Raw genomic sequence first — 20,632 nt, forward strand, 5'->3', positions numbered from 1 at the left:
CGAATCTTTTTGATAAATAATAATAACGGAATACAGGATAATTTCTGTTCTTCCGTTTCTGCGTCAAATCTAAAGATTGAAACGCGTGGAAACGATGGAGCATGGAGGTTTGACCGTTGAACCGAAGATTCGCTTTCGATGGAACTTGTCGGTCGCAGCTTGCGTGTTTCAACACGGAGAAAGAAAAAAACGAAAAGAAAAAAAACAAAAAAAAATATGCGTGTAACGTTCTAGGATGATTATATTAAAAACAGCGTGGTCAAAAAAAGTGATCCTCGAGACCGACGCACGTTCACACGTGTAAGATATTATTCCAGGATATATACATATTATATATATCTCGACAGTTGAGAAATATATATATATATATATAAAAAAAAAAAAAAAATAATGGAGAAAAAAAAAAAGAAAAAAAAAAAAATATCGGAGAGAAAGACTTGTCCGTAAAAACTACTTCACCACGTTGACACGCGTTCTTGATCATTATGGGTACTACGCCTTGTTTCGTGTAAAATGACGTTTTGTTTCGGTTCTTAGGCGAACGAATGCATATCATAGTTGTAAATTAACGATTTGTGAAATAAAAGCTGCAAACTGTTTGTGTTAACAATAGGTCATTGAACCTTGATGTCGTTCTTTTCTTTTTCTTTTTCTTTTTTCCTTTTTTTTTTCTTTCTCTCACACAATTTCTTATAACACCTTATTATGCCCGTTTGTTTGATCGTAGAATAGCTTCTATGCCTTGCACTTATTTTTAATGTCTCTTCTCCCTGCCCCTCCCTTAACGGATTGCTTTCTTTTCGATCAACGTTTATATTATACCGCACAAGACCTTGATTTAATTAGTGATACACGTTATATACATGATTCTTTTTTCTTTTTTTTTCTATATTTAATTCGAACTTTGTTTAACAAACGTCAAGATGCGTGTATCATTATCTCTATTACTACGACGTCACAGGTGACGAGAACGAAGATCGTTAATTAATACGCGACAATAAATATCGGTAAGTTTATCCTTTATTTTTAAAAAAATATCCGTTTTATCCGTTTTATATATTAACTCTGCATGCCTCTCTTTACACGATTTTACACAAAATTTCTTTCTTCGTATATTTCAATATACATATATATATATATATATACATGCTAGCACATCGATTCATCGTCCTTATTTCTTTTATACATATATATATTCCTCTAAACCCACCGCTTTCGAAAGAGAGCGCACACACACACACACACAGACGCACAGAGGAAGAGAAAAACACAACACGAGGAATCGATCATCCTCCATTTCCCACCATGGAAACCCATTCATCGGGAACCGCCGAGAAAATCATTCCTCCTCGCAATCTCCCCCCTCCTCCATCCCTCCGTCGCTCAAAGCCGACGAATTCCACGAGTCTAACCAGACCACGATAATTTCAGGTGTCGCTGGCCCTCGGTTTGGAGGCGGGGGGTTGGGGCGCCCTCGTGGAACGCAGCACGGGGGGAGGCGGCGGAAGCGGTTCCATCCTGGGTCACGGCGGTTTCGCTAGCCTCGCGGGTTTGGCGCGTCGATGCGGCGTCTGCCTGGCCACGTTTCCTTCCGCCTGGTTGCTGGAACGGCACGCGTTGCTCCAGCACGCCGGCCAGGCGAGCGACGACAAGCCGTTCACCTGCGAGCAATGCGGCCAACGCTACCGTTACCGTTCCGCCTACGTGAAGCATCGGGAGCAGAATCATCGCGCCCGCCTCCCCGCAGACAAGCTGTTCACCTGCGACGTTTGCGGGATGCAGTTCAGGTATCTCAAGTCGTTCAAGAAGCACAGGCTGAACCACGCGTTGGAGCGGTTGCAACGCGGCCCGGAATCCCAGAGCGGGACGATCGGATCAGCCGTGTCGGCCGCCGCCGAGAGGAGCGACCAGGTGTCGAGCACGGGTGAGCCGTCCCAGGTGGAGACGGGCAGCGACACGACCACCAATCCGGGCGAGGAGGAGACGAGGGGGGCGTTCAACGAGAATTCAACCCGGGAGGAGAGCGTGTCCGAGACGGCGAGCGTCCACGGGGAGAATCCCGGGGAGGCAGGAGGATTGGAGGCGCAGATGGTCGGCGAGGCTGTGCCCGCGGGGGGGATAGGGGGCTCTGCGGGCGGGGGGAGCACGAGCGAGGTCGGGGACGCGGACGACAACGCCGTGGACGACGACCATCGGTCCGAGGTTGGCGGCGATCGGGTGATCAGCTTGGCGCGCAGCAGCCACGAGGTGGACAGGCGCGAGCGCCGCTTCGCCTGCCCCTTCTGCGGTAAGTGCGTCCGCTCCAAGGAGAATCTGAAGCTGCACGTGCGCAAGCACACCGGTGAACGGCCGTTCGTCTGCCTGTTCTGCGGCCGTGCTTTCGGCGGGAAGAGCGACCTGACCAGGCACCTCCGCATACACACGGGGGAGAGGCCGTACCACTGCGAGATGTGCGGCAAATGCTTCGCGAGGGCGGATTACCTCTCCAAACATCTCACCACCCATATACACCAGCGTTAACCTGATCGCCGACCGGCCGCGTTGTATTACGTTGTGTAACGTCGATTCGGTATTCGGGTTTGCCGGTTGCGCGCCTTTCCCGAGCGAAACGGGGCTTGTTCCAGATCGGCGAAATTTTTTTACCAATTTTCGAATCGAGCAAAAGCAACGAGAAGGATACACAAGGAGAATTTTCATTGTTACACGGAGAGATACGAGTTAGAGTCGGAGAGTAAGTTTTAGTTTCGGCTAGCGTTGGCGCGCGCTTCAGGGACCGATGGCGGGTCACTCGTATACAACGACTACTTTAGAGATAATTATTTTCCCCGCTGTGCTCGCGTTACAGTTGCGTATCGTTAGATGGAACACACCTTTTTCGCCTCGGAGTTAATCGAATAGATAGTAGATAGATAGAGAACGAGGAAAGATTTTATTTCGATCGATCGAAGATAAGATCGGTAAGAAAATGTAAAAGGCGCGCACAGGCAGACGGAGAGAAGAAAGGTGTAGATGTATGATATTCGTTATGTTCGTCCACGCGAAATGGCCGTTCTTCTCCTAGGAGAATCGAATCGGAGAGATTCCTTTGGAAATTCCTTGATAGGAAGATCGGTATATTTTTAAGATCCATCTTTCGATTGTTCCACGAGTTCTTTTCGGGGGAAGGAAGACGAAGGAAGGAAGGAAGGAAGAGGAGAACCGCTTATCCATCCGGTAAGCCACCGAGTAAGACGAGTCAATTAAAGAAGAAAAAGAAAGAAAAAAGAAAGGAAGGGCGAAACGAGGCAAGAAATGAAGAGATCGTCGGCCGAACTTACGGCGTAAACGAATATTAATAATTGAACGAAGAAAGAAGAAGGAATAGAGGGAGGGGGAGGAAGAGAGTTGTTCGGAGAGGAGGAGTTTCTACGTTAACGTTAGTGAGACTAACATGTGATAATGGATTCGATACCAAAGAACGCGACGACGCGACGGACGAACGTCGACGGCTCGTTTTTGTTTCGTCTTCTTCGTCTTCGTGCACCATCGACGAGCAGAATCTACTCGCCGCTAGTAATAGCTGTCAGCGTAATCGATGAGATTTTTATACAGTGCACGCGATAACGATCATTCTTCCGTATGCCGCCCGGTCTTGGCGTCTCACCCCACTTGGACGAGAGGTCTCTCGTCGGAATGGAAATTCAGCCCGTCATATTGATTCTCGTCCCGAGAAAAATAACGCTTCCCCTAATTACACCTCGGCAAACTTTACATTTTACTGATTTTTAATTATTAAGAAACAAAATCGGCACTCTCGAAGAAAGAAACCTTCGAAATTTTTATCGAAATTCTAGAAGAATTTTGAAAATGAATAAATTGTTGCTTGAAATTCAATCAGAGAGACAGCTCCGATCATCGAGAAGGAAAGAAACACGGCGATGAGACTTCTCGTCGAAGGGAGGCGGGGGGGAGGCGAGGTTGGCATCGAGCGAAGGATAGGCGCGAATCACGCCAGGCCTTCCCGGAAGCTTGGTTGCCGGTGCCTTGGAAAGCCAGCCGTGTATCCTTTTTAAAAGAAACCCTAGCGACCTAGCAATAAAGCGCGCAGCCGTTTTCCGTTCGCAGCCGTCATCACGCAAGAATAACGTAACGCAAAAAAAAGAAGAAAAAAAGAAAAGGGGAAAAAACCGCGAGGCTTGGACGTGTTGTTTGTCACGATGATCCTTCCCAACCCTCTTAACCGACCCCCTTCAAACTTCTTTAGCCAATATTAGTCCCACACAGTTTTTGCTGTCTGCATATGTATATATATATGATACATGTGTATACATATACATATATATATATATATATACATATATATATATATATATATATATATATATATATATATATATATATCTAAATCGATATAGATCCGATCCATTGAGATGAGAAAGAGGGGAGGGGTGGGGGAAAAAAAGAAAAAAGTAAAAATCTTAATGCTCTAGAACGAGAGTGCCGGCTCATTCTCCCGGGACCCTGGTCTCGCAAGAGGGCGCAAATCCTCGCCTCTCTCGTTTCCGATAATTGCAGGCAACGGCCGTGGCGTTAAGGCGTGCCACGTTCCAGCGAACCGATACAAGGAATAAGGGACGGAGGAATAATCTCTCGCTAATAATAATAATAATAATAATAATAATAATAATAGTAATAATAATAATAATAATAATAATAGTAATAATAATAATAATAATAATAATAGTAATAATAATAATAATAATAATAAACTTATTATTGCCGTTCGTTCCGATTATTCTCCCGCATCCGGGCGGATGTGTGTGCGGTTTCACGAATCTGTGCCGATCGGCCGACATCTTCCGTCCGGTTTCCCTGGCCGGGCAGGGCGACCGAGCAGAGTTATTTAACTTATCGAATCGGGCCGCGCTTAACTCAAGTCCGGGGGGGGGGGGGGATGATATAAATATATATATATATACGGAGACGATTGCTTCGACGATTGGAGCTGGATTGGATCGGCCTCCATCGCGATGTTGGTTGGGGAACGTCGAGTCGATCACCCGGGCGGGGAGGGAGGGGATTTGTTTAATTATTCGGCGCGTTATTCCGTCTTCTAAAAATAGACATTAAATTAAGGATAAGTAATGAGATCTGATATAATACAGTGATCGTTGTTGCAAACGTGCCGTCCCAGTGCCAAAGTCTCGTTTACTTTTCGTGAAAGTTTATCGCATAGCTTTTGCGCCGATCTTTCCGTCCGTCCGTCTGTCCGGGGTGATCGATGGATCTGTTTAGAGATTGGAGGAAATTTGGAGATTGGAAAAAAGAAAGAATAGGAAAGGAAAGGAAAAGGAAAGAGAAAACGAAAGGAAACGAGAAGATCGATTCGATCTATTCGCGAACAATTTATTCCGACTTTTTTTTTTTTTTCTTCTTCTTCTTCTCGACGAAGCGGGGACAACGCGTTGCGACGTTTCTCCTTGTCCATTTCGGATCGCGTGGGGTATATATATATAACTGTGAAGGATTCGTAAACAGAAGGTTCTCGTATATTTTATTCTTGTACACAACTTGCCTCGTTTTAGCGAACGCTGTGATTTCGTGATCGTTGCTCAAACCTGAAACCGAGAGCGGGCCATCTCTCTGGGAGATTTGTTCACGCTTTGCGTCCGATCGTGGTAATTTTTAAAGGGTGGATATTATATTATTTCTGAATTATAACGTCTATATATGTATATATATATATCGTGTGTGTGTATATTTTTCGAATTATTAAGCAACAACAGATCGCTTGGACGCTTCTCATTCTATGAATAAATAATCAACGGGATAAATCGATAAATCTTCACTCTTTTTACAAGCTTCCAATTTTACGATATTTCTATTAAATCTATTAAACGTGCGATTTTACTGTTAGATAGAATGTATATCCTGTAACTATAAGTGAAAAAGATTACTTACTTTATAATTCAGAAATAACGATACACTTTTTTCGTTCGGTTGTCGGATTTAAAAGTTTCTTATAATTTTAAACCAAACTATTAAACTTTACTGAAACTGATGTCGACGCTTGATATATATTATATTTCTTAAAAAAAAAAGAAAGAAAGAAAGAAAGAAAGAAAATTGTACAATTAAAAATTTTCCATCGTCGAACGCAAAAACCGAAACGATCCCAGATCGACCGCGGTTTCGTACCAAGTTCAAGTCGATCTTTCACCCATCCAATGGAATTCCACGCAGAATTTTTCGTAAAATCATCCGAGGACGATTGATAATTGTCGCAAGATTTCATTTCGCGCCCGCGAAAAAAAAGAAAGAAAGAAAAAAAGAAGAAGAAAGGCGGCCGAAAACCGGTTAAATCGAGGAAAGTCGACGAACGATGAACGAGGAAACGGCACGACGCGACGCGAAAGAAACAAAGAAACAAAGGAAAGCGTGTTTCGACCCTTGCGAGGCCAGTTTTCCCTTCCGTTAAGTCAGAAACTAACTAATTTAGTCATTTAGCTAGTAATTTACGACGCGATTGCTGCTGTCTATGTATTGTATTACGTATTCAAAACAGTGAGACGAAAAGTCGAATAACGAAGGTGCTAACTAAAAAAAAAAAAGGAAAAAAAAAAAGGAAAGAAAGAGGAATAAAGGGGTTGATCGCGGGCCGGAAGGAGCCAAAGATGAAAAGGACGAAAGGGGAAAAAGGAGATAAGGAGATGAGGCCGCTCGTAGGGAGAAATTTCACGGTGCCAAAGACAGAGAGTCAAAAGAAGAGAGAAAAAAAGAAAAAGACTATATAATAACGAACACTTATTAAAAGAGGCTCGAACTAGGAGGAGGATAACAGAGTCGATCCAAATAAATAACATATAAGAAGTAACAAAGATTTCTTCTTCGAAGAGCCTCCCAATTTCCCTTCGAGCGATTCCGGCTCCGCGATCAAGTCAGTTTAGTATATAAAATTACGTATATATATATATGTATATATATATATATATATATATATATACAAAAATTATATAGTCGAATCGATTATAAAATAAGTTTTACAACGCGAGTTCAACCAAGTCCCACGATGGAAGGGGGCGAATAATAAGGGCCGGAGAAAACTCAGTTTTGGGGAAAGTCAGGCCTAGGGTACTGAAAAAAAAAAAACTAAAACTAGAACTAGAACTAGTGAGCGAGAGAGTGAGACAGATTGAAGAGGAACAGAAGAAACGAAAGTAGTAGTGGGGGAGGGGGAGAGGAGGGAAGAGAAAGTAAGCGAGTAGCGAGACCATGTCCAACGAATGTCAACGAGTTTCAAAAAAAAAAAAAAAGAAAAAGAAAAAAAACGAGCAAACGATAATAAAAAGAAAAAAAAAGAATAATAATAATAATAATAATAATATTAATAATAAAAAGGAAAATGGAGAATAATAAAGAAAGAGACGAGAACGAGAACAACACGCGTGTTCTCGCACACGTTCGCGTGAAGAGATAAAAGTGGGGGAGAGATAGATGAAACTAGGAGTGAAAAAGAAGTGGAGAAAAAAAAAAGATAAAGTGGGAGAAAATTAAAGGGAAAGAGAAAAAAAAGGGGAACGAAAATGAGGAAGAAGGGGAGGGGGGAGAGAAAAAAAAAGAAAGAAAATAAAGAGGCGCGAATAGTATAGAAAAGATAACAAAACGGCGGCGAGACTTTTAATTTACGCTGTTTTGTCCATCCGATGTGCGCGCTCTCGAAAATAACGCCGGTCGACAGGACCCCGGCGTATCGTGTCCGTCTCTCGCGCGTGATTAACGATCCAAGGATTTAAGGAAAATAGTTCCATGACGCCTGATGCCTCTGTTAGCTTTTATACCGGGCAACCACCAGTCCGCCCGCCTGCCGCTCCATTTCCACTGCACGCCAGATTTACTGCGTTATGGACGGCCGAGGGAAGCTGCAAATCGTTCTGTCACTGAAAGACCGACTGCGCTTGACGTTTCCTGCTCCGCCGTGTACGCTCGACCGTGTGCTTCGAGGATCGTTCTCTCTCTCCGCGTTTCGGAGAAACTATCCCCCCTCCCCTCCATCCTTGCCACTCGCGATCCTTACGTTTTGCCTGGGTTACTTCGTATTTTCCTTTTTTCTCTCTCTCTTTCTCTAATCTCTTTTCTTTTTATTTATACGTACCTTTCCTCGAAAGTATTTCCATTTTTTTCGTATTATATCTGTCTATGAGTTTACGAGTTTACTCGTAGGAGAGTTCGTTCGTAAGGAACGTAAGCATGCGATTATAGAATCGTGGTCGAGGGTTAAAACTATTTTTTAGGGAGGGTAATATATATATATATATATGTATTTCGAGATGTAGATTCGTTTTAAGATCGTAAGGGTAGAAGAGTTTTATAGTTTCGTTACCGTTTTAAAAAGGTATGATGAATTTTCCTTTCTCGAGGTCTTCTCTTTAAGGTTTTCGTAGAGATAGATAGAGATTTGTGCATTTATCGAAGAAATACGGGGGATACGTTCGTCGTGGCACGAAAGGAAGTAATACGATTGATAGTTGATGTCACGATTGAAAGTTTTGACGTTCCAGTAAATTTTTCGAGTAATTCGATGATTGATCAGTTTCGAACCAGTTCCTTCGTTCAACTTAACACCATTCGTCGCGAGAAGAATATTTTTTTAATCTGTGATACCTGTGGTATTTTTGAATAAGAAAGTATTTTCTTGAATTTCGATAGATCCTTCGTAGGTTCACGACTCGAACAGAACATTAGAGCTAGAAAAAAATGATGATTGTTGATAATTGGAATAGGGAGAGACAAAGTGAAAAAAACAGAAAGAGAGAGGGGCGAGTAATTTTTTATAATAAAATGACTTGTGCAACGAAAGCTATATATGTATATGTATATATTCTTTAAATACTGTGATACTGATAATCTTTAAATGATAAAAAAAGAAAAAATGATATTTATTTAGCGTACCTAGTGTCGTTTGACGATGACGAATGAATAATAATATTTAGATCAGTTTAGCGTTAGTAAAGAGCTTGAGAAATGAGTTCTGTATCATCGTCGCTTAGCATTGTTCTTTTTTTCTCTTTTTTTTTTTTTTAATTTAATTCCATCGTCGTCGTTCTATATGATACGGTGGGAACGAACGTTTATTAGAATTATTTATCACGAAGGCCAGCACGGTGTTGTATTTTAGCAAATATTTTACAGACAGATACTCGGGCAAATATTTAGACAATTAGAAATTGGTACGAAAATGTATACCCTGTAATAATAATAACGGGAATAAATAAATAGAAGCTCTTAGCGCGTGAAATTTGTTAAGAAAACAAGTGGAATAATTGCGCGATAGAACGGACGTGGTGACGGCGTGTTTTACTTCTAATCGGGATATTAATATCGCGAAACGAATAGTAAGCATTTTTTATTACACGATTATATACTGATTTATAATATATATATATATATTTGTAATTGGTCAATACGAGTTTTTTGATAAGATTTATTAAGTAACGACAGTGCCAAATATTGCAATGATGAGAGACGGAATATTATTAATTAAAATTGATAAGAAATTGCATTTATTCATTTTACGGTGTTAGTTAAAAATCACTAACGTATCAAATATATCGTGTTCTTAGAAATTGACAACGAATAAATAAAATCTATATATATACAGTATTCGTTATCTCTCTACTTTTATTAATTCGTTACAATAATTTCTACGTCGAAAGAAGATCGATTCGTTAGCTAGAAATATAATATAATTTCTTCTTTAACAAATTTTCTTCCTGACATTTTTAGTTTTTAACGCTTGATACGTGTGATAATCGAGTCTACTTTAAATATTAACTATTTAAAATGTGATTAAAACTTGTAAAACTTGTAACGTACGATTGAATTTTTTCAATTACAATTATTGTCGTTTAATCGATATTGACCGACGCCAACACACGATATATATGTATATATATTTTTTACAAACACACACACAGTCTGTAATAACGAAAATATAAATCAGTAATAATATTTTATAACAACAATTCACTTGTGATATCGAAATACCAATTCGAATTTTAGCTAGCTTTTATTAAATCGAGGATTCTAGGTGAACGTTTGATTTACTGTGATAACACGATAGATAGTGATCAGTGATAGTACAAGAGAGATTGTACAAGAATTTTTACAAGAGTTTCATTCTGCAACTGTGAATGCAATTTTCCATTTTAATATCACTCACAATGTCTATATTTCTTTCTAATCTAATTATAATCGCGAGATATATAATTCAAATTCATATACATGAGAAATTTGGATTACAGACGAATTACTTACCCCCAACTTTATTTACTCAATGTCTAATTATAAATCTAATTATATATCTTCTGAACCCTTTATACCCGAGGAAAACTCGATCGATTATCAAATATCGTATCGCTGGATTGTGGATTTTTATTTGAATTGCATAAATATTCAATGTAATGTACAGAAAAAAATATATCACATTATGCAAACTATAATGCCCTAAATCGTGTCTCCGTACACTTTATCATTTATTTGTGTCATCACAAATGAAACTTTAATTTTTTTCGTATAAGAAGAAATCGAAAGAGGATATTAAAATCCAGTCGGAGAAATAGAGAAAATTGGGCCATTAAAATTGCTCTCTGTTTTATTTCGATATTCTTAATCGATTGCCAAGATATAAAGATTCAAAATTTCCATAGAGTACCATTTTAAGATGGTACGAAATAATAGAATCCAGCGACTCGGTGACCTACATTTTCTCGCTGGAAATGGAATACTAGCTTCTTCCAGGAATCATGTCACTTGTCTGGAATTTGGGATAGGTCAGTGAGACGAAATGAGGAGACAAAGAACGAAAGCGTTGAAGCGACGAAGATAAATAAACGAAAATGAAAATTATCCTTTTCTTTACACGATGATATATCTTCGGCAAACGAAATTCCTATCGGGATAAATCGAAAAGCATTTTTAAAGGGCAAAGTTCCGCGCTTTTAACGGTCCTTCATCTGTTGGCCGAAAGCCATTATTTTTGAAGTTATAGCGGTTCAAATTTTAATAAAGTTTTAAGGTAAATTTCGCGATAAATATATTTTTTGGAAGAAACGCTTATAACGATCTCGCTAACGGTATTTTGCAGGTTCAAAATTGGTTTAAAAAGTTCTTTTAATCGCGTTGAAAAAAGTTGAAATCGTTCATTTAATCGATTAGAATCCGGATTCTTTTAATTACTCATAATAATTAATCAAAACGAGTTTTATAAATAAATCCATAAATTTGTATCGTTTACGAATTATAATATGAAATGTACAATATGAAAAATACTTCTTGAAAACATACTTTTATGCAAATCCACAATCCATGAACCTATATATATAAAAGCGGAAAAACGATTTTATCGGGTTTAACGATTAAAAAAGAAAAAAAAAAAGAATTATAATTTTTCCAAATTTACCCGAAGATGATTCTTACCAATTTCTTTGCAAGCTCACACCAAAGTCAAAGGGTTAATTATTACACCGGTGTTTTAAAAAAAAGAAAAAAAAATCCTTTCGTAATATTTAAGTGCACGAGAAAGAGGGGTCGAAACTCGATCACGATGCGTTTCTATCCCCATGATGAATCGATAACGAAAGATAGTCCTTTGACCGGGATGGAAATCAAAGGGCGAAAGTCGACAACTCCGCACTCTTCCAATTTGCCAAATCACAGAGTTAAAATCGCCAACGGGGGAGGGGGGTGGCTCTTCTACGAGCTCTCGTCACCGCGCGACATCCGAAAATTCCGAAAGCGCGATTTTTCCTTCTTTTTTTTTTCCTTTTTTTTTTTTTTCTGCCCAGGTCCTCCACTCGACCCAGAAAACAAAAACCCGCAAAGATTCTTCCGATAACTTCTCTGTGACGATGCTGTAAAACCTTCGTATTTTTCCCCGGGAGGGGGAGGGGAAAAAAGATTTCCTCGAAAATCGTGTGTGTGTGCGTGTGTGTGTGTGTGTCTGTCCGGTAAAGCATGGACGGGGAAAAACAGATGTTACGAGAAGAGAAGTGAGTCATGCGTTGTCACGTTTTTCAGGCGTGGAAACTTCCGGTTACGCTCTTATGCTTGAAATTCGCTACGCTGCTACGTTTTCATACGATTTTATAGAGACCGTTTCTAATTTCAGTTTTTCAGCTTCGTTGAGTTTCTGATAAAGAGAAATAGATAGCGGATATGGATATTAATCGAAGCGTTGGATATCGAGAAAAGTTTACAAAGAGGATAGCGTTCACATTTTTGTGCATATATATTTTGTTTTAGGTGCAAGTTTAGATGAGGATATCTTTTTCGAATATTATTTTACACGTCATTAACATTAGGATTAGGAAAAATTTTAGTCGAAAGTACGAGAGAAGGATGATTATGATTAATATAATTTGGTACAATATTATAATGAGATATAATAATAGAATGATAATAAAAAGTGGACGTGTAAGGGTTTTACGTCACGTGGTATTATAGAGAATTGGAAGTATTAGTTATAGGAGAATGTATTCTATACGTTTCTTTATTTGATTAGCAAATTTGGCGGAATATTTTAAAGATTGAAATTACACGAACGTTTGAAATAATAATATTATTTTACCGATCGATAGATAGAAAAGTCTCTAATTCAGAATCTGTCATCGTATATAACTGGACACGCAGGACTTCAATGCACCGATTTGCAACAAAGAAAAGAGAGAGGTAGCTGCATTGTGTTCTTGAAAAAAACAAAAAAAAAGAAAAAGAAAAAAAAGAAAAAAAAAAAGATCACGAATCGAAGGATTGATACTGCGTCGAGCCAAAAATTTCCACGAATAGGAGTAAAAACAAGCACTCGACACACACCGTTTGTGAAATGCCATCAATCTTTCGCCGACAGTGCTATATCCAACCGAATGTCTCGGTGATTCGAGTGATTCCCCATACCAAAAGAGAATCGTGAATATCCATCGTCGCGATAGACCAACTTCATAATTCATATCTTCCTAACTTTCATTCCATTAATATTAAATCGATACACGAAATTTTCATTCGTTTATTCCCGCGAGAGAAAAATCTTCCCTCCAGAAATCCTCAGATTTTTCGCTATTCACGATAAAAACTATCAATTATCGACAAATTAAACAAACCCTCTTTCCACTTTTACCCTTCAATTTCCATCTTTCCTCAAATGAAGAGATCTTCATCATCACTACTCAAAATAAAAAATTTTGAAAAACAAAATTTACACATCCACCTTAAACTCCCTTCCTTCAACTCTTCAATCATTCACACATCCCTCCTTCCACAAATTCCATTCCTCGTCACGATCTTCCTTTCCTCATCAACTCGAAAAGAAACGAAAGACCACCAACCCCGCAAGAGACAAAATTTACTTCCTCCTCCTACTCGAACCTACTCTCAGATCGTCGCAGATCACCCCTGTTTCCAATCCTTTCGAGCGATTCTACACCGAAGCAGGGTCGCGTCGAGCGAGGTCGCGTCGATATCGTGAAATAATGCATCGGGTCCTCGTTTTAAGTTCGGCCCAACTTACGATTCCTCGAATCAATTAATCGTGACGTGCACACGTGTGCACTCTCTCCCTCCCTCTCTCTCTCTGCCATCATCCGTGTGCATGTGCAGAGAGAGAGAGGAGAGGGGAATAGAACGGGGGAGAAGTCGAGTAGTACGAAACGCAGAGTGCGGCGGCGGTGGAAAGAGGGAAAGAGCGCGATAGATGGAGCGTGTGACTCCGCATCACGTTAGCTCGCGTGATAGCCAGCCGTCTTTCAATCGAAGTCGGTAAAACGTACCTCCGAAATGTGCACGGCATAATATATTCAACGCGATTGTGTGTCCCGGCACACAAAGGGATCGCGGGCAGAAACGGAATGGAGCGCACACTGGGTTTTCCAGGGGCGAGCCACGGCCTCGGCACGGTTCTCGAGCGCTTCTCGAGGAGGGGGGGAGGGTGGGTGGGATAGGGATTGAAGCAAGCTGATTTTTCCGTCACACGTCCACCAACGAATATATCCGCGTGATATTTTTTTATAGTTTACCCTACGAGTGATATTTATATTTACGGATATATTATATATATATATATATACGCGATCCGTCTGTTTCATGGCCTATATACGGGGAAGGGGGAGAGCGAACTCGCGGTGACGGGGGAGAGGAAGGGGGTGGAGAATGGAGAGGAACCACCGCTCGAGAACCGTGGAATTGAAGGATAAAGAATTTTGGAATTGTTTGGAGGTTATTTGGAAATTGATATATAAAAGTGTTTCGTTTTATCTTTTCTTTGGGGAATAATTGGACTTAACTTGGAAATTTTGGATTCTTGTTTAGTATGGAAATAAGAGGATACGAGAATAAATAAGTAAAGTGTGAGTTTTTGTTTGTTCAATCTAGTTTAATTCGATATCTCGGATATCATTATTATCAGAGATTAATAATAAGAAATCGATTGAAAATTAATCTTGAACTTTAATTGCACCGATTGAAAGGGTTGTTGAGTTTGTATAAAGTTGGGTAAACGGAACTTTTCGAGAGAAAGCCATGTTTTTAATATTTGAACATTAATTAATTATATTCTTAGAATTTTAAGTTTCTCTTTTAAAATTGTTCGAAAAAAAAATTGATGATTCCTCTTATTTTAAAAATTTGAATTTTTCTTCTACTATTTTCTTCTCACGCGCAATACACGAACAATCACGTAACATCGGGAAATCGTTTTTCACAGTTCGATTTTTTGAAAATCCACGCGGTACGGTGTTACGTGAATTAAAATATTTATTTATTCAGAAAGGCTTAATACCTGTTCACTGTCACACATTACGGCATTCTGGCGAGCCGTGGAGCGAGCGAACGCATTAATGTTTGTGTCGCATTAAGTAGCGGTGTCGATAATTAACATGCTCGCTGCGATGCACACCATTGATGATGCATTATTGGCTTTTCGTGTACACATAGCCTCCTGTCAGTACACCGTACCGTGTGTGACGTTCCATGCGCGCACACTTCTTCTTACGATCGAGATTTTTTTCCCCCGATAAAAATTTGTACTTCGAGAAAACATTCGAATCGAAAACTAAACGCCGATTAACTTCATCGGATTGAAAAATAAACAGAGTAAAAAAAAGATTTACAATCACTCGTGCTTGCCATAAATTTAAGAAAGTATCGCGCTTTTTCGATCTACGTAGATCAGAGAATTACTTTTTCTTCATAATATATAAATATTTCTTTAAATTAAATTTAAGTTTTCTCATGCCTTCGATACGATAATGGATAGAAATTGATAGAAACATTTCGTTCCAATCTCGAGATAATAAAACGCAAGTAATTCTGATGCGAAGGTATTCGAAATTCCAGGCGATCATGGCGGGCGGATAGATGATCGATTTAACGAAAGAAAAAAATAACTCTAACTCTTTATTATATCTGGAAAAAAAGCAGGAACCATGGCCAGGCGTTATGGAATGGATTGGGCATTTTAAACCACGTTTAAAAATTATAGCTACCTATGCAACACCAAGTAATATATATATATATATATACAAGTATATATATATATACAAATTCTAATATATATATATAAATATATATGACGATGATAATATTATATATATATAAATATATATTTAATGAATGTTCCTATATTTATACTATAAGTACATACTAAGTGTATTATATTGATATTCGATGGCGATTTCAGGTTTTTACCAAGCAACAAGAAAAAAAAAAATATTAAATGTCTGTTTAGATAGTAGCCGTACTATCGGATTAATTTAAACGAATCGGAAGAGAGTGAGAAAACGAGGAAAGGGAGATAGGTAGAGAGAGAGAGAGGGAAAGAGAGGGAAAAGAGGGGGTTGAATACACGAATAAGCAAGGGATACGATGAAAACGATAGAGAAACGTTTAGTACTAACGTGTGTGTGAATTTTGAATTGAAAAAAAAAAAGGAAAAATTTTGACAATTTGTAAAACGATCGTGTAAACATTGAAAGGAAAAAACGGAGGATAGTTTGGAGGAGGAATGATTGGAGCTGGTTTGTGTGCGTTGGTGACGAGGCGAGGGTCTTCCTATAATGACTGAACGATCAGATGTGATATATGCATAAGGATTAATTAATAATTATTTACTCCAATCGTATATATATATATATTATATATATATGTAATTAATATTATTAATATGGTTATGATATACAAACATTATATCTATATATTGTGTATAGGTAGATAGGAACATATACAATGTTTTTAACTGGTTTATCTATGTTCCGAGGATATACGCTAAGTGTATTTAGATAGAATGTTATAAGAAGGTCTCTCGCCGTTAATGTTTAATCGATAGAGACCACGCAAGTGATTAAATACGCGATGAACGGGTCCTCGAAACGAAAATACCCGTGAATTATTTATTATCGTTTCCTGGCTTCGGTTTCAGTTTCGACGGTGACGGAAAAACGATTCGAGCTCGTTTAAAAGATGCGTTTGAAAGAAGAAATCCATTTCAACGATCGAATTTTTAAAATCATCGAGCAGAGAGAGAATTAAAAATTGGAATTTTTTTTTTTAAATCTCTCGTCCGTTCATTTCTTGAAGAGAAAATTTCGATCGACGTTTACGAAGGGAAAAAAAATCGGGCCGATTCGTGATGGGGACCTGTTACTCGCGAAAGCACGGCGAACCGTGCCGGTTCAATATAGGGAGAAGAAAGAAAGAGAAACAATTGGGGAGTGTTTCGAGTTTATGCGTTCCGTGCAATAACAGTTTGCTCAATCCTCGGTGTCCGTCGGTCCGTCCGTACGGAACGACTACTCGTAGGTTTAAAACGAAGCATACATTACACGACACAGATTACAACGACACCACACAGAGGTACACACGCACACACACACATATATATATATGGTACACACACGTGCACTCTCTCTCCCGATACAAACACTACACACATATATATATATATATATATATATTACGCGCGCGCGTAATTCGTGTATAGAGAACAGCAGAAGTATAGTATCTATAGCTCGGACTCGTTAACGTATAGTCAGACAATTTTTCGAAACGTAATAGCCGGAAACGGAAACTTTAATCTTCTATTTCAAACCTTCCTTCGAGCCTCTCGATGTCTTTTCGGTGTCTATTCTAAAGAGATTTAAGAGAAAAAAAAATAGTACATATAAAAATATATATAAATATAAATTATATATATATATATATATAGATATAAATATGATATAAATATAAAAATATGACAAAGGAAAAAAAAATGCGTTATGCGAACGATTTCAGCGTTTAGCTTCGTCTGTGTAATAGTACGTACGATGTCTCGAGAAAAAAAACAATGTCAGATACAAGAAACGCCAAAAAAAAAAAACAAAAAAAAGATGGAATATAGAAAAAGATACTTTGGAACCCGTTCACACGGCGTGGTTGCAAAATGTAACACATCCACGTCCCGAAAAGACGTGTGCGCATGCGCGAGCTTGCACTCTTCCGGTTTCGCCATAAACCGGTTAGAAAAGATCCTTCGTTGGATCGGAAACGATCGTCTACGTTACCGATCGTCGGTCAACGATAAAACCGGAGAAAGGTGCAGCGCGCATGCGCGCGCGACGGTTCCCGCGCTATTTCGGCAAAATTAATCGTAGATGTATATTTCGAAAAAAAAAAAAAACCTTTTTCCTAATCTTCTTCGCTCGTTATCCTAGCAATAATGAACGACTATCGCTGCCTCGTCCTCGGTAGCAACGATTCACCTCGCTGCTTCGAGCCATTTGTAATCCGTGGCACGAATATCTGTCGCTTTATCGTGTAATTTTGCTGAAATAGAGATCGTCCCATAGCTCGCTGCTACTATCCCGGATAGAGAACGAAGATAAAAGAGAACAGAGGCGCGAAAGCGTTGTGAGAGAGTTATTCGAAAATTAGGGGAAATAATGATAAATTGAAAAGGAAAGAAATCATTTTCACCGTGTGAATATTCACTTGGGTAAACCCACCGAAATTTTCTCGCCTCTGTCCCCTAACCTATGAAATACCCCCAAAGCTAAACCCCCTCGACGAAACCCACCACCATTCCCACCAATGTATCGAAGCTTTAACGAATGTCGATTTTGCAATCATACTTAAGCCGATGTTTGCGAGGATGTTTAAAGTATATGCGAGTCGATTTAAAAGAATTGAAGGAGAAGAAAAGAAAAAAAAGAAAAAAAAAAATGGAACGAACACACACATTTACAACACACAACACATTTCGTGGCCGTACTGTCGTAATTGTTTGTCGTACCTACTGTTAGATATTAACGATGATTGTAACTTATTAATAATATTAGCGTAATTTGAACGAATTGAGGGGGCGGCCGTGCGCCACGGCCACTCCGGAGGAATTGTAATTGGACGGTGCGTGGCGCACGTGGCCACGCCGCCCCCCGCACGTGGATGTTAGAGATATTTTTCAACTTGTACTAAATGTGATAAACCGATGAATTGACAATGAGCAATCTAACTGTAATATATATATAAACATTATATTATATATATTATATATATATATATATATATAAATATTATATATATATATTATAAATACGTGTATGTCGTACAAGCCGTGAAATAGGTTTTACCGTAACTAGTTACGTGTTAGCTTAAAATTAATTGATTGTACACAGTTGTCGAGCGAACAAACGACGTTTGTAGCGTCGTACGTTTCTTTTGTCTGTGCGTACGAGCGAAAGGCTTAAGCAAAAGAGTTAATGAAAGAAAAAGAAAAAAAAAGAAAGAAAGAAAAAAAAAAGAAAAACGCGCGCAAAAAGAAAGAAAAAAAAAAGAAACGAGAAGATAAGAAAAAGAAAGGAGGGATAATCGAGTGAGAGGAAGATAAAAAAAAAAAGAAAGAAAAGAGGGGGAATTGTGGTGATGACACGATATCGCACGCCGTCTCGAAATCTGTCCACGACGAATTTTTTTCCACTGACGCCGGGCGCTGTTCTCCTGTGTGCTAAGCTCCGTGTCGAGATGCGTGTGCTACGCTCAATTCTCGGTTAATCGAATTATTAATTAATTAATCAATTAGTTAAGGAATTGGCCGGAACGGGCTGAACGAATTTGCATCCGTCCTTTGGTACATCGTCGACGCTTAAATCTTTCTCTTCGTTTCTTTCTTTATATCCCAACTTTTCATTCGATTAAGAAGTTTTCGATCGAATTTATATCTGCATGCGCGGATACATAGTTTGGTAAATTACGTTTTGAATTACGAGTAAATTTGTACGAACTAGTAAATTAACGAACGAACGGTTGGTATTGATGCAATATCTATGCTTTCTAACATTTCTCGAACATTTCGCAGAAAAAGATATTAATCGATATACTTTTTTTTATTACGCGAGTTTCAACACATCTCTTCGAAATTAACATTTTTCGAACGATCGATACTGAAAAAGCAGAGATATTAAGAGAGAGAGAGAGAGAGAGAGAGAGGGAGAGAAACATTAAAAAAATATCTCGTTCTGTTTTTCTTCGCGGCATTTCTTGCTAGAAGACGTCAAAACTGCCAACAGGATGCCGGCAGCCCATTCACGGTAAAACTACGTTCGATATATTACGTATGTATAAATAGCCGTTGGTACAAAGCTGCGAGTCTCATCTGAATCCGATCCCATCGACCGCGAGATCGTCGATCATCACGGATCGGCGATCGATCGACCGACCAAGCTGGCGGAACGAAGCGATACTACGAAGCGGCGTGTAAAATTTAATTCTAGCGTTCCATGAGCCGCCAGTCACGGCGCCCCACGTCAATGGCACGTTTTAAAAGGAGGAAAGAAGAGAAAGGAAGAAAAAAAAAAAAAAAAAAAAGAAAAAAAAGAAAAAAAAGAAGAAAAAAAAAAGAAAAAAAACGGGGATAAAAAGTACTGTGTAAAGGGGGAGTAAAAAAAGAAAAAGGAAAAAAGGGGAAAAAAAAAAAAAAAAAAGAACTAATAATAATACACTATTACTGGTACATTATTATATACATTGTAACCAATTGTTGTCTACGATATAATGTTATTTTTCTAATTCATATTCAATTGTTATCGTTGAGAGCGAGAGGGAGAGAGAGGGTGAGAGAAAGCGTGAGAGAAAGAGAGAAAGGGAGAGAGAAAGAGAAAGAGAGAGAAATAGAGAGAAAGAGAGACAAACACGAGGGCACATACTGAGAATTTTGTAAGGAAGAAAAAAGAAGCGAGAGAGAGAGAGAGAGAGAAAGAGAGTGAAAGAAAGAGAGAAAGAGAGAGAGAAAGAGATAGAGAAAATTTAGTAGGCGGCCGCAATCTTCCATATATATCTTTCCATCTTTCCACTCCTGATGGAACATCCGGCACGACCGCCATTCCTTCCGATCGTTCGTTTGAATTACGATTTTCAATTTTTAGTTCGTTTTACGTTTCGTATTTGTTAAGGTATTTAATTGTCGTTTTTATCCTTATAGAGAAAGATTTAAACAATATTTTTGTATTCGTTGTATTATATATTTTCTTTTTTCTTTTGTGTGTGTGTAATTATGTAATTTTGAAATTGTTTTTTTTTTAATGTTTCGTATAGTTAATTAAAAAGTTTCGTTGAATTATTATTATTATTTCAT

The 20,632-nt window shown here is 38.8% G+C and overlaps 1 protein-coding gene across 6 annotated transcripts in view; it reads left to right on the forward strand.

The window, feature by feature from the left end:
- LOC102654975 (zinc finger protein 628-like) overlaps positions 1-19,479 on the forward strand; it is a 97,229-nt gene extending 77,750 nt beyond the window's left edge. For 4 of the 6 annotated variants that reach the window (XM_026440146.1, XM_026440151.1, XM_026440148.1 and 1 more), the window contains exon 4: positions 1,432-18,775. In XM_026440146.1, coding sequence (XP_026295931.1) covers positions 1,432-2,520 — 1,089 coding nt within the window. In that variant the 3' untranslated portion in view covers positions 2,521-18,775. Of the gene's footprint in view, positions 1-1,431 lie in introns of all 6 variants that reach the window. The other 2 variants (XM_026440149.1, XM_006562654.3) reach the window with 1 other exon arrangement.
- Positions 19,480-20,632: the final 1,153 nt, after the last annotated feature.

The sequence above is a fragment of the Apis mellifera genome, linkage group LG4 (assembly GCF_003254395.2).
Source record: "Apis mellifera strain DH4 linkage group LG4, Amel_HAv3.1, whole genome shotgun sequence".
Taxonomy (NCBI): Eukaryota; Metazoa; Arthropoda; class Insecta; order Hymenoptera; family Apidae; genus Apis; species Apis mellifera.